The 14,228-nt window shown below is 45.4% G+C and overlaps 1 protein-coding gene across 1 annotated transcript in view; it reads left to right on the forward strand.

Annotated features, from left to right (window-relative positions):
* The window catches only part of LOC117469215 (multidrug resistance-associated protein 1-like), an 89,592-nt gene that overhangs the window by 61,449 nt on the left and 13,915 nt on the right, over positions 1 to 14,228 (forward strand). Inside the window, exons 24-26 of the mRNA XM_034113596.1 lie at positions 581 to 707; positions 1,229 to 1,330; positions 1,438 to 1,584. Of these exons, the coding sequence (XP_033969487.1) occupies positions 581 to 707; positions 1,229 to 1,330; positions 1,438 to 1,584 (376 nt within the window). The remainder of the gene's footprint in view (positions 1 to 580; positions 708 to 1,228; positions 1,331 to 1,437; positions 1,585 to 14,228) is intronic.

Genomic DNA, 14,228 nt, shown 5'->3' on the forward strand with positions numbered 1-14,228 from the left:
GAGAAATACTTGTGTAAGGTTTGTGAAGGCATGAGGAAAACCTCAGCGATCACTGTGTCCCCTCACTGACCATCCTCCTTGCCCCTCCCCCCATTGCTGCAGATAATTTAATATATCACGGAAAAGTACTACCCCCATCTTTTAAAGAAATTGTAAGATTGGTGTAATTGTTGAATATTTGCAATTATTTTGCCTAGACTTCTGCTTTCAGAAGTAGTTATTAATGAAGTTATTACCTAAACCAATAATAATCCAAGGTAGGATAATACATTATTTAATATATGTTATATATTTATATATATATATTTATATAGTCTTAAAGTTACAACCGGCCCTTTCATTTTAACCATAATGCTGATGCGGCCCGCGATTGAAATTGAGTTTGACAACCCTGATCTAAAGTATTTAAAATATATTTGTTCTAATTTTCTTGCACTTATTATTTCATATTGTACCTGTTGTAATGGCTATTTCTACCTGAATACAACCTATAAAAGATAAAGTGAATATAACGTTCTACTGTTTTGGATAAATATTTTTGTACATTGTTTTAAAATGTAATTAAATCTGTTTCTGTTAGATGGCTGGCGGTGAATCTGGAATTTTTGGGGAATTTGCTGGTTTTGGCTGCAGCCATCCTGTCGGTGCAAGGTCGGGATAAGCTCAGCCCGGGCATCGTGGGATTGGCAATGTCACACTCTCTGCAGGTTAAGACTACTGTCAATTGTTTTAAAACCAGTAAAGGATAAATGGTCCTGAGGGAGTTTAAAGATAGTCTTACCATCAAGCCAGAATGTGTGTAGGTAAGAAACACATTGCTAAAATTGCTTATGAACTTTTTTTTTCATTCCATTTAGAGGTAAATCAAGTTGTCAGAAACGGATGGACCCTCACCCTAGAACTTAAGTATAGTTGACTTTTGCCTAGTATACAAACAAGGAAACACTGGACCTATGCAGTTGCCTAAGACAAACTTTTTTTTAATGCCCACAAATATAAACAAATCAAAAACAATACAGATTGAATAATATATATATATATATAACTATCCATCCTGGAAGATTTTAATTTTGTTAGACTATTAGTCAAACAAGGACTTGGTCCCTCATCGGTTTGGTCACACATACTGAACTAGCAACAAACTCTTAAAAAAAGCTTCGTCTACATCTGAATCTGTGTCAACTGAAAGACCAACAACACAAAAAAGTCTTAATGGTTGTGTTTGAAGGTGACAGGAATCTTGAGCTGGATTGTCCGATCCTGGACTGATGTGGAGAACAACATTGTGTCTGTGGAGAGAGTCAAAGAGTATGACAGAACACTAAAAGAGGTGAGAAGAATACTGTAACCTGTGTAAAAACTGCTGTTACCGTTTGTATCTATGTTTTTATTTTATTTGACAATGAGATTTGGTCATGGAACTAATGAGTCTCCCAGGCAGCGTGGACCCTCCAAGACAGTATTCTGCCAGCAGCCTGGCCGACCACAGGAAACATTGAGTTTGAAGAATATGGGCTGCAGTACCGTAAAGGTTTGGACTGGGCTTTAAACAACATCTCCATCAACATCCAGGACAGAGAAAAGGTTAGAAATATGGCAATGGAAATGTTTATACTATCATATTATATATTATTTTTAAAAACAAAGTTTTTATGTTGTCAGGATAGACTGTGATGCACTATATGTGCCTTAGAAAGGTAATGTACTGTAATGTTAATGCGTTGTGAGCAGCACACACACACACACACACACACACACACACACACACACACACACACACACACACACACACACACACACACACACACACACACCAAGTCCTACTCTCTGTTATAAGCTAACTGATCATTCAGGTAACCAGAGGCCTGTACTACGAAGCTGGATTTTCGCTTAGCCGGCTAAATTCAGGGAAATCTCGGGCTTTCCGGTCCTACGACGCTGGTTCTCTTTTTAGCAGGCTAGATTTCCATGGTAACTTATGCTGAGCGGCAAACCTGCTCCGGAGCAGGTTAGGTGGCAGGCTAAGAGATCAACTCAGTGAAAGCACCGCCTGCTGACCAATCAGAGCTCCGTGTGTGCGGAGTTTAAAGCGATCAAGTCATATTACAGGATAGAGGAAATACAGAAAAACTGCCGTTGCAGGAAAGACAGCCGGCAAAAATCAACTGACTGTGTGAACGTGAAAATTAATAGAATATCCCCTACCATCTTCAGAGCAATCTGACTATTATAATATTAGCGTTAAGAAAGCTTACTTAAATATCTGACACGACATAAGTAACCGGATCAGAGTAACATTAGTACAGTCCGCGGCACTGTGAGTGCAGATGTCGATGTGTGCCATTATCATTCATATCATATCACATCATAATGTATCATATATTTCCTTATTTGAGTCAGCTTCTTGAGCCGTATCTGGCCGTGCAACACTCACAGTGTCACATACTGTATGCAGAAGTATTATTTTAAGCAACACATTAAGTTGACGAAACACTCGAGTCAAATGTAATTAAAGTCAGATCCACTCGTGTCTTAGACGGGGCAGTGATTTCATAAACCTGTTAATGTACGCATTCAAACACTTTTTCTTTTACCAGCTGTATTCACCTTGCAGGTGCAGCTATGTGGCTTTTATCCTGGATAAAGTGTTTAAGACATGGATGTTTAAAGTTTAACTTCTTCATATTTGACTAATATTAAAGTTCACTTTTCATTCAGGAAGTATGACGCTGCGCTGTCAGTACGCTTGTCCGTGTTTGAGATTGGTCGAATGCTCCAAATACCACCCCTTTCATGTGAACGCGCACCTAACTAGATAGGACACGGCTGGCTTGAGCGATCCACTTGATAACCGGCGTCGTAGTACAGTTTAGCGCCATCGCGTATGTTTTGGCTTAGGCCAACCGGCTAACTCCAACATATCCAGGTTAAGTTGAACCAGCTTCGTAGTACAGGCCTCTGGCCCTACATTTGCTGTGTGTAAACAACTCCAATTAAACAAGCACTTCAGACTGACTAACATATAGATCCAGGCCAGCAGCACACAGTAAGCAACATAACCCCATCAGAAACTACACACAGCTAATGTGCAGCTCAGTAAACAGTAGCATCACAGAGAAAAGAAGGTGTGTATTTCACCATTCTCCTGTCTTACCTGCTGAGGAGGTCAATCCAATCCAATCCAACTTTATTTATAAAGCACTTTAAAACCTCCAGACCAAAGTGCTGTACAGAGAGATACATAAAAGCACACAGATCAGCTCACAAAACATAAAAATAAGTATAAAATGACATAAAAGATAGGAACACAAAACAAACCAGAATAAACGTAACAATTACAAAATAAAAATAAAAACAGCCATATAGTAAAAACAATAGACCACTGAAGGCAAATAAAAGCAACAATCTACTTGTTTACAAATGCTAAGGAGAAGAGGTGGTATTTAAAGTGCACCTATCATGCTATTTTTAGGCAATAGCATAGGTCTCAGATATATAAAAATATATAAAGACATGTCTATGAAGTAGTAGGCCTGGTGGAGTGGCCCAAGGATCCTAGGTCTATAGGAGTGGTCCGAGGGGCACCAAAAACCATCACTTCGGTTTTGTCATCATTTAATTTTAAAAAGTTGCATGCCATCCAGGACTTAAAGGTGGGGTAGGTAATTCACTTCAGAAACACTTTTTGTTATATTCCATGGAATGCTCTTAACATCCCGATAGCAATGAATACATTAAATGCTTTGACAATAAATACAGAAAAAAATGTCATCTGTGGAAGCCGTGGCGCTGTAAAAAGCACGACCAATTATTTTAGCCGGCCCGGCTAAAATAACTGGATGGCCTACCTGCCTGTCAGCCTTCCATCTCGTGCACAAACTTATCTCGTGCCCTCATTGGTCATGTGCGCGTTCGTGTGTGTTGGAGGAGGGGCTCTGTAAGGAAGTCTGAAGATTTTTTTCGGCTGCGTAGTTTCAAATTCTAGCGCACTCGAGCTGGTTTCTCCATTCTTACCTACCCTACCTTTAATGTCTTCAAGGCAGTTTAACAGTGGTTTAATTGAGTGTGAGTCCTTCATTTTAAGTGGCACATATATTTGGCAATCGTCTGCATAGCAATGAAAAGCGATGCCGTGCTTCCTAAGAATGGACCCAAGAGGGAGCAAATACAGGGAGAATAACAGGGGGCCTAACACTGAGCCCTGTGGAACCCCACAAAGGAGAGGAGCAGACGAGGACTCAGAGTCCCCAAGGCTGACGCAGAATAATAATCATGTAATATAATTTCCCACCAGCCTTCAAGTCCTCAACAACATTAGAGTACATGGATATGTTTGCTAGCAAACTAGCTGCCGAAGCTTTGCATGGCAGCTTGCTCCGTATGAAGCTGTCTGGGAGTTGGCCTGTCATAACATTTCATTTTGAGTTGAAGTGGTTATTTAGTAAAAGTAATTTTTTTCTGACACTCAAAATCTCCACTGTCGATAACGGGGGGTTACGTATTGTAACCCTAGTTATATAAGCACAGGCGGAGCCCTCTACTGGACTCTATGGGTACTACTCTCTATCATGCTGTGCGTGCTTTCACCTACTGAGTTACGTAAACGTAGCCGGCCAATCGGAGCGAGCCTACCTGAATGCGCGCGCAGGCCCACAGTATATACGCCCTCCGACCGTCATCCTACACCCTCTTCAGCGAGCGGCATAGGAAAGACAGGGCCCCCAGGTACAGGGCTCCGCCTGTGCTTATATAACTAGGGTTACAATACATAACCCCCCGTTATATCTCACACAGGCTCTGCCCTCTACTGGACTCTATGGGTACAGTGGGCGGAGCCCCGATGTATAAACGCCCTGTCGTCCAACAACATCGACCCACCACACCGTCCCTGACCGGCTTTTGGCTAACATCCACCGCATCCCCACTTCCTCCCATCCGGTTGTAACCGTGGAGAAGTCGGGGCCGCAGCTTGGATAAGGCACACTCACACACGCTTACCTCGTGTAGAGTGTGCATGGAAAAAATTGTGCGGAGACTCCGTATCAGAGGTGTGGACTCGAGTCACATGACTTGGACTCGAGTCAGACTTGAGTCACCAATTTGATGACTTTGGACTCGACTTGACAACATCACAAAACACTTGCGACTTGGACTTGAACCCCAATGACTCGGGACTTGACCTGGACTTGAGCCTTCTGACTTGAGGTGACTTGATAATTTAATTCAGAGGTCTCCAACACGCCGATCGCGAGATGCCGCTAGAAGAGCAGACTCCCGTCGGGGAGAGCAGAATCTTCAGCCGCTCCAACTCTTGCTGTGAATCCATGCAGGCAGGGGCGGGACTTTATTTTGGTGAGCCACCATGCGGCCAATCATATGCAAGGACACACTAGGATCATACCATTATGTGAAAGAAGGGTGGGGGGCAGACGCTCCAAAGACAGCATGTGTAGTGGTACAGGCCAGCTACACAGAGCGACGGGGAGACGGGGAGCCGGATTTAAATGCAAGCGCGTCAGAAAAAGTCAAGAAATTTGCGAAAACCGAAAAAAGAAGCAGCTTCTGGCTGCATTTCAATGATATTGGAGAAAGCAAAGCTGAGTGCAGGATTTGTAAAATGAAAATAACCTTCAGAGCAGGGTTTTTTTTTTGGTAACCACTTTATTGTCAGAGGTGGGAGAAGTTCACATCTTGTACTTGAGTAAAAGTATCTGAGTGTAGGAATACTCGGTTACAGTAAAAAGTCCTGCATTCAAAATGTTACAAGTAAAAGTAGAAAAGTATTATCATCAAAAAAGTACCACCTGCAGAGGGATCTAGATTCAGGTGTAAAAGAAAAGACCGCCTCGCTGCACATTATCCCTTGCATAAAAATAGATTGTGGGTCCCTTATAAGATGTTGTACACAGTGGAAATAAACATTCTGGTCACCTTAACATCAGGGATCTTATAAATTAAACTCCTTGTGAATCAAACCGTCACGGTAGCCTTACCTTACTTATCCCTCTTAAAATAGAAGAAAAACATGTTACTTTACCAGCAGAGAGAAAATGGATTATTAACTTATTAATGTGACTAATAAAGAGCAGTTTGATTATTAAGTATTATTCTGTTGATCGATGTCATTACATTTGTTGAAAAGCACATAAGGACTTGATTAACCTGTTAAGCCCTGAGCCTGTTTTTCAGGTCTCAGGCTCGAAAATGACATTCCCAGAACAAATGACCATATCTTCCCTTCTAAAAGGGTTAAATTAATAATCTTTTTTCTCAAAGTAATGATAAACCTGTGAGTTGGATGTAGAAAAGTCAGAATCAATATAGATGTTTTTTATTTAAAAAAAAAATTCAGATTTTACATAGTAAAAAACTGTAAATTATAGTGTCCGTCCAAAGATTATTTTGTACTTATAGTGAAAACTACCCTTGGATGATGGTAAGGTAGACTAAAAGCTTTAGGAATCCAAAGTACAACATATAATAAGTACCCTGTATCAAGATTGATGCAAAACAAGTGACATTTGACCTTTTTAGAGAGATTTAGCAAAAAGAAACCACTTCTGGGGTCATTTGGGTGGATTTTCCATATCTCTGGCCCCCCTTGGTCGATTTTGATGGTTGACACCTCTTTCTGACCGTTAGAGCCAATAGAATCGAAGGGGGGGTCCCCCACACACACTCATTGTGAAGAGAAAAGGTGGGGGCTTCGCGCATGTAATTTTCCATCAGAGTGAACCTATCTCTAGCTTTGACATCTGGAAACGGAAAAGCAGTTTTAATGCTTATAGATTATCAGAAATAATTTCAAAGGGACACAGACACATTGGATTAACCTATGGATTAACTTCAGCAGCGTTTTTATCGTTTTAATGCCATTGAAGACCACTTTGGAGAGACTACAGAGCCAAGGTAAACATTTTAGCATTTTTAGCTACCTAGCGTCACCTGTTTTGATGTCCGTTTTTGCTTATAACGTCGCCATTTCGTATAATTCAGTGATAATGTGGGTGTCCAACGATTCTGTGTCACCTCACGATGTAAAACGATGTCATGGATGTAGAGAAGAGATAAATAATAAGGTTTTGTGAGTGATTTTCGGTGCAGTAAGGTGTTAGCATTTTTCGCTCGTTGCTAATTCAGAGGCTCAGTGTTAGCATTGTGGGTTTTATTTAAAAAAAAAAAAAAAAAAAGATCAGTTAGATGAGTTTCTTCCCGTTACATGGATATAAAACATTCATAGTTTATTAAATGAACATGCCCTCAGACACTGTTTCCTGCAAGATGTTGCAGCAGTGCCCCGGTACCGGGGTCTCTCGGGCTTAACAGGTTAAGACTAGTTTTTTCAAAGTTTAGGACTTGGACTTGACTTGAACTTGCCCATCCTGACTTGAGACTTGACTTGGACTTGAGCGCAAAGACTTGAGACTTGACTCGGACTTGAGAGCAAAGACTTGAGACTTGACTCGGACTTGCAAAACAATGACTTGGTCCCACCTCTGCTCCGTATGGAGCCTACCGCGCACCATGTTCCCCAGGTCCCTAAGGAGCATGGGAAAACATAAGTGCACCACGTCCCCACACTCACACACGCCCCGTGTAGAGTGGGCATGGACAATAGTGAGGCTCTCCCAGCCTGCCCATAGGGAGAGTCTTCTAGCCCTATTGCACCTGCTTCCTGAGACAGCGCTCCCCAGACCTGATGAATCGCCCAGGGCTGGCCCACCATCATCTGTGTTACCTACGCGTACCACGGTACCAGGTGGCGACCTGGGGCCACGAGGATGACTGACAGATGTTCCCGCCTCACCCTCTCCAGGAGGGGGGGATAAGGTGCAGCGGTGGAAAGGCGTAAAGCAGCTTTCTTGGCCATGCTTGTGTGCAAATGCGTCCACCCCCAAGGGCGGATTGTCTCACCGGGCCAGGGAGAACCACAGGGCACAGTGGCTGTTGCGCCGATTGGTGAACAGGTCCACCTCTGCCGTTCTGAACTGAGTCCAGACCTGCTTCACCACCTCCGGGTGAAGCCTCCACTCGTCTGGCAGGGGTCCACCTCTTGACATGAGGTCGGCCCCCCCGTTCTCCTGTCCCGGGATGTGCAGGGCCCTTGGAGACAACACAATCTTTGAAGCCCACAACCACAGGTTCTCTGCTGCGGTCAACAAGGCTATGGAGCGGACTCCGCCCTGCCTGTTGATGTACGCCACTGTGGTGCGGTTGTCGCTCCTCACTAACACATGTTTGCCCTGTATTAAGGGTTTGAAGTGCTGTAGGACCAACATCACTGCCTGCAGCTCTAGGAGGTTGCTCTGTCAGAGGCCAGCAACCACCTATAGCTCTCTCTAGGCATGTCCCCCCCATCCTGTCACTGAAGCGTCTGTGAAGACTGTGATATAGGAGGTCACTCGCCCCAGTGGAGCTCCCCTCCGCAGATTCTCTGGGGACCCCCAGAATCGGAGGTTGCTCTCTACTGAGGGGGGGATGGTCACCAGACGTCGTTTGTGCCTCTTGGGATCTAAACAAAGGCCGATAAACCACCTCTGCATGCGACGTGCATGCAGCAGTCCGAGTGGCACTACGGAGTGAGCAGCCGTCATGAGACCCAAAGTCTGCATGATGGTCAAAGCTGTCACCGTCGCCCCCTGACGCAGCCTGCAGACTTTCCGCAGCAGGGATGCCTGTCTGCTTTCTGTCAGGGTGGCACGTAGTCTGCCTACATCGAGCATCACCCCCAGATATTCTACCTGCTGGTGAGGTATGGGGGAGCTCTTCTTCCAATTGACCGCAAAACCCAACTTGGTTAGGTGTAGGATCAATTGGGCTGTGTGAAACATTGCCCATTACCTGGACCTGGCCATGACTATGAGGTCGTCCAGATAAAAGAACACCCTCATGCCATGGTCGCGCAGCGGTTGCAGCGCTGTGGCCACACATTTGCTGAACCTGCGTGGGGATAGGGAGTAGCCGAACGGCAGTCTGTTGTACTCGTAGGATACCCCCTGGAAGGCAAAACGCGGGGGGGGGGGGGAAATGTGGGGTACACTGTTCAGACTCAACACCCACTCAGCATGGCGCTCTTTCAAGCGCCACCCTACCTGAGGGATCGCCTCACACGGCTCATCGAGTCAACGTCTGATCCTTTCGCAAATGATGTAATGTACCACCATGCTTGTTGGAGGAAGTACGTCAACCACACACACTTCAATCCAGATGATGCAATGCATCTTCAGAATGTGTCTCTCTCAGAGGCAAGGAGTTTGTTCTTTAGACACGTGGATTCCATCATCTTCACTGAGCGAGAGATCCGTTCACTGCAGTCTCTTTTAGCAGAATACAAACGCATTGTCGGTGACTATGGCTATGAAGTGGGTGATGTCAAATTGTCATATGTCAAGGGCCTGCTCATTAATGAGTATCAAGAGACAAAAGGCTTCAAAGAGAGAAATCAAATGAACAAGAGCCAGTGGGTCTATGATGTTGGGGGAGGAGGTGACTACATCGAGGCTGCCATCTCATCCCTTGGCATCAGTGATGAGCAGCTGCTCCAGAACCTGGCACAGCGGTTATCTAAGAAGATCAAAGACACAACTACTGTCCCCTGGCCACCTCGCATTGATCATCTCGAGGAAGGCAAAGAGGTATGCAAGTTGCTGTTGAAGCTTTTGACCTGGCTAAAACAGCCTGAGAGAAAAACTGCTGATATTAGCCCTGCCACACTCAGTCTGGCCTCCATGATCACCTACCACATTACAGGACAGGACACTGCTATTAACATGGGCGTCAATGTCCATGGCATGACGAGGAGTAAAGATCTGGTAGAAACTCTGCACAAGAGTGGTGTCAGCATCAGCTATGCAGATACACTTCTCCTCTATGACCACTGGGCTCTGATGGATCTTGAGGCCTCAGCAACCTGCCCACAGGAGATTGCAGACAGCAAGCCAGCCATTGTGATCGTCGACAACTATGATTTCAAGATTGATACCATGACAGGCAACTCAACTGGAGCCCATCGAACAAATGTTATGTTCGTGTAGCCAGAGAGCTATGAAAAGAAGCCAGATGAAGAGCCTGATGTAAGGCTCATCAAGAAGAAAGAAATCTCTGCACAGCTGACGCAAAAGTGTATAGAGCTGACAAATGTTCACCAGTACAGATGCCCCCCTGGCAGCAAGAGTGAGCCACCAGCTCGTACCAGGGTAGATCCACCAGTGAACGGCACAGTTCTGCAGCGTGCTCGCTGTGTGATACATGCACTGTCTCGCGTAGACAATAATGGTACAAGACCACCAGCTCATGAGCAGCAAGTTCCGGCATACAGTGGTGCCCAGTCCTGCCGTCATACACCGCCCAACAAGAGCAAGCCTTACTACCACACAACCTACAATGAACCTCCTAGCAAGTCAGTGGTGTATGACATCATGGTGAAACTAGTGGAAGCCGTGCGCAAGAAGAATATTCCATTCTCTTTTCTCGTTGGTGACTTGCCCACCTACAAGACAATCGTTCAGCTGAAGACGGAGAATCCGGAAATGTACAAGGGCCTCATCCCAATTCTTGGCGCTTTCCATCAGCAGATGTCCTACATCTATGCTATCTACAAGAGATTCAAGGGATCTGGCATGGCAGACACTCTGGTCACAGCAGGGGTAATAATGGAGGGGTCTGTTGAACAAGCACTACGAGGGAAGCACTACAGGCGGGGCGTGCGTGCTCTGAAGAGAGGTTCTGATCCAGCAACGACTGACAAATATTCTGGAGCATGAGGAATTATCAGAGAACATAAAGGAGAACCTCAACACTCTGCGCAATGCACTCACTGACACTCGGGAGGCTCTACAGGCAGCTCACAGTAATCTTGAGGATGATGATGGCATGAAGGAGCTGATCACCAGAGTTTATGAGAAACCTGGCACAGACATGGGAGACTTCTGGATCTCATTCATGGAGATGTCTGACCCTCTTGTACAAAATATTGATGCATGTCATGCAAGAAATGGCTCAGAGTACCTGTCATCAACATACAACATGTTGCCTGGACTGATGGCCTACGACAACCATGACTATGGGAGGTGGTTGCCAGATTATTGGGCAATGCTTTCTTCGCTGACAGATGAGCAAATGGCCTTCTTCAATGATCATTTCACCCAGTCATTGACAGGTCTACCCTACTCCTGTCAGCCGACGGACCTTTGGATATGAACGACTATGATGAGCCTGCTGCCCGCTGGGAGGAGCTGCGCTCCGCCACCATGGCCATCACCTAGGGCGGTGGACCTCTATGGAGCGGACCCGGAAGTGTCCGACAACAGCAAACGGAGCCATCCGCCCCGCTGGAATGACGAACGTGAATGGCACCGCCTCGGCCATATCCTGGTCCCCCAAACACTTGAAGCAGAGGTGTTGGAGATCGGCGCCCGCTATTTAAGCCAGGGCACGAAGGACAGGCCCGGGTCTCTCCATGGAGGTATGATAACTCTCAGCATGATAGAGAGTAGTACCCATAGAGTCCAGTAGAGGGCGGAGCCTGTGTGAGATATAACTGCACTTGCTGAAGTTGTACTTGCTAACGGCGTTGTTGTCAGTATAGCGTTTATGTGATTTGATTGGTCAGGAGCCAAGGAAAGACAGAGGCTGGCTGGCTTCCCTTGGCATGAGCCTGACTAATCACAGGGTGGCAGGGGCAAGACAATGGCTTAATCTGATTGGTCAATTCCGCAAAAGTTTTTTCACCAAGGGAAGCCAATTTCTTCTGGCCTCCTCTCGACCGTTGCATTAGGGCACCAGTGAGTGCAATTCAGTGTTTCACCACACATTCACCACAACATAAAGAGAGGCTCTGTTTCACTCTTTGTAAAATACTCTGACAAAAGGGTAACTGCAGCAGCTTGACCACAGTGTGTGAACTTTGCGATAAGCTGATTTTGCGCAGTTCTCCAGTGTGTGTGCGGGGCACAGAATGTGCACAGGGGAGTCTCCCTCCGCAGTCAGTTGACGTAGTTTTGGTACAATTCTGTTGTTCATACATACCGACGTTAACAACAACCCCGTCTGTGCACACGTTGAACAACTCTGTGGTCCGGTGATCTAAGCCTCTGCCTCCTGTAAAAGCTTCACAGGTCCGTCGGTTATGGCCTGCGTACCAGTTATGTGCACCCCTGGTTATGGCTCAGGGGACGCGGATCAGTGAAACTTCCTGCGGACTCAGAGCCGTAACCGTAACCAGAGATCCAGACTCATCATGCCCGAGTCAACAGCAGACTCAGATTCGCAAATCCTGACTGACTGAATCAAGGGAACTTCCTTCACTGTGCAAAACATAGCAGACTCTAAATCGCTGATACTGACGGAGTGACTCGAGTGACGAGTGAGTCAGCGGAACTTCACAGACACAGATTCGGTGAGCGGAATGAATGAGTGGATTCCTCCACACAGCGCGAAACAGCAAACTCGTCAGTCGGACTCGTCATGGTTTTCAGACTCAGTGAGTGTCAGCTCTGTTTGTGATAACGTAGATGCATACTGTGCACAGATAATTTGACGACTTCACCCAGTCAAGTGTAAGAAGCCATATACTGCAATAAACAAGCATTAACCTGTTAAGCCCGAGGGGGCTGCAGGTTTTTTTCTTCACACAACTGTGTCTCAGGGCTTCTTAACATTTAAAAACCTATTAATGTGTCATACCCACTTAACGGGAAGAAACTCAGCTAACTGACAATACGAACCATCTTCACCGAAACAAAACACAAGTCTCAATCATCACTGTGCGATCAAAACTCGCGGCAGGGGAAGCAAACCCAGACATCACACGACATAGCTTTACGGAGCAAAAACGGGACATTGTCTTAGCTTTGCTGTTGTTCTGATCAAAAGTTGTGTTTAATGGCATTAAAACGATAAAAACGCTGCTGAAGGTTAATCCAGCGTTTCTCAAAGTGTGGGGCGCGCCCCACTGGTGGGGCGCAGAGATGTAATAGGTGAGTCGCGAATGGACGCGATGAACGGGAGATTATTATTATTTTATTTTTTTAAATAAATGTTTTGGACCTCAGACCGGAATCGAACCTGGGTCCTCGCGAGCGGTAGTGGACTGTTACAGCCGGAGACTCGCAACAGCGGTGGACTTTCACAGCGCCGCCGGTGTTGCTGTGAAAGTCCACGGCCCACCTATGCCAGAGCCAGCAGCCCACCAACGCCAGCGGCCCACTGGGAAAAGTCCCGAATCTCCCGATGGCCAATCCGAGCCTGCTCACACACACACAACTGAAACCAAAATCATTTACAGACATATGTACAAATCTTTCATACACACATGTGAAACGCTCTCACACACACACACAACAGCGTTGCAGTCGGGAAGAAAAGCAATGTGGAGCGGCACCTCACCACTTCATTAGGAGTTTAACCGTGACACTTTTCGAAATCCCGTTTGTGTCCCCCCACTTTACAAATAGGCCTATGTTTATTTTTATTTTTTAACGCAAGCCGTCATCGCCACGGAGGAGCACACAGCCTCTGTGAGCGAGCGAGCGAGACAGAGAGAGAGAGAGAGCGAGAGAGAGAGAGCACACCTTTACAGTATCTATTTAATATAGCCTAGTTGTAAAAAATAGAGTAAGAAATCATTCCAATGTGTACTATAGGACAGTAAAAACAAAAAAACGGTTTAAAAGGGGAGTGATTAGTAAAATATGCATAAATAAAAAGAAAGAATGCTAACTAGGTAACATAAGATAAGAATAAACAAGTTTAAATGATTTGTTATTGGTTGTGATCATATTCTAAAGATGTTTGGATTATTGAAAAGTATACAGCTCTCTTTCATCTGAGTGTTGAGATCTGTATCCATAAATTCATTTTGTGCTCAAAGTGCACCAGATTGATGCATTTAACTTCAACATTAAAAAAAAAATCTTCCCGGGGGTGCATGCCCCCGGACCCCCCTAGAGGAGGTGAGGTCCACCCCCAAATAAAGCAGGTTAAAATAATTAAATTGCATACATTTTCTTTGAGTAAACACCATGGGCGGCGCCAGAGATTTTCTGTTGGGGGTGCTGTGGGGTAGCTTGCCGCTTCATAGAGGTTGCCCAAACACAGTGGCGAGTCGTGACTTTTATACTTAGGCCCTCTGACCCCCCCACCCCTTCCCTCGAAAAAAAAGTTATTACGTCACAGCGTATACTTCAGCGGAATATCAGAACAACGGCCCGGGGTGCAAAACGCATCAA

The sequence above is a fragment of the Trematomus bernacchii genome, unplaced genomic scaffold, assembly GCF_902827165.1.
Source record: "Trematomus bernacchii unplaced genomic scaffold, fTreBer1.1, whole genome shotgun sequence".
Classification (NCBI taxonomy): domain Eukaryota; kingdom Metazoa; phylum Chordata; class Actinopteri; order Perciformes; family Nototheniidae; genus Trematomus; species Trematomus bernacchii.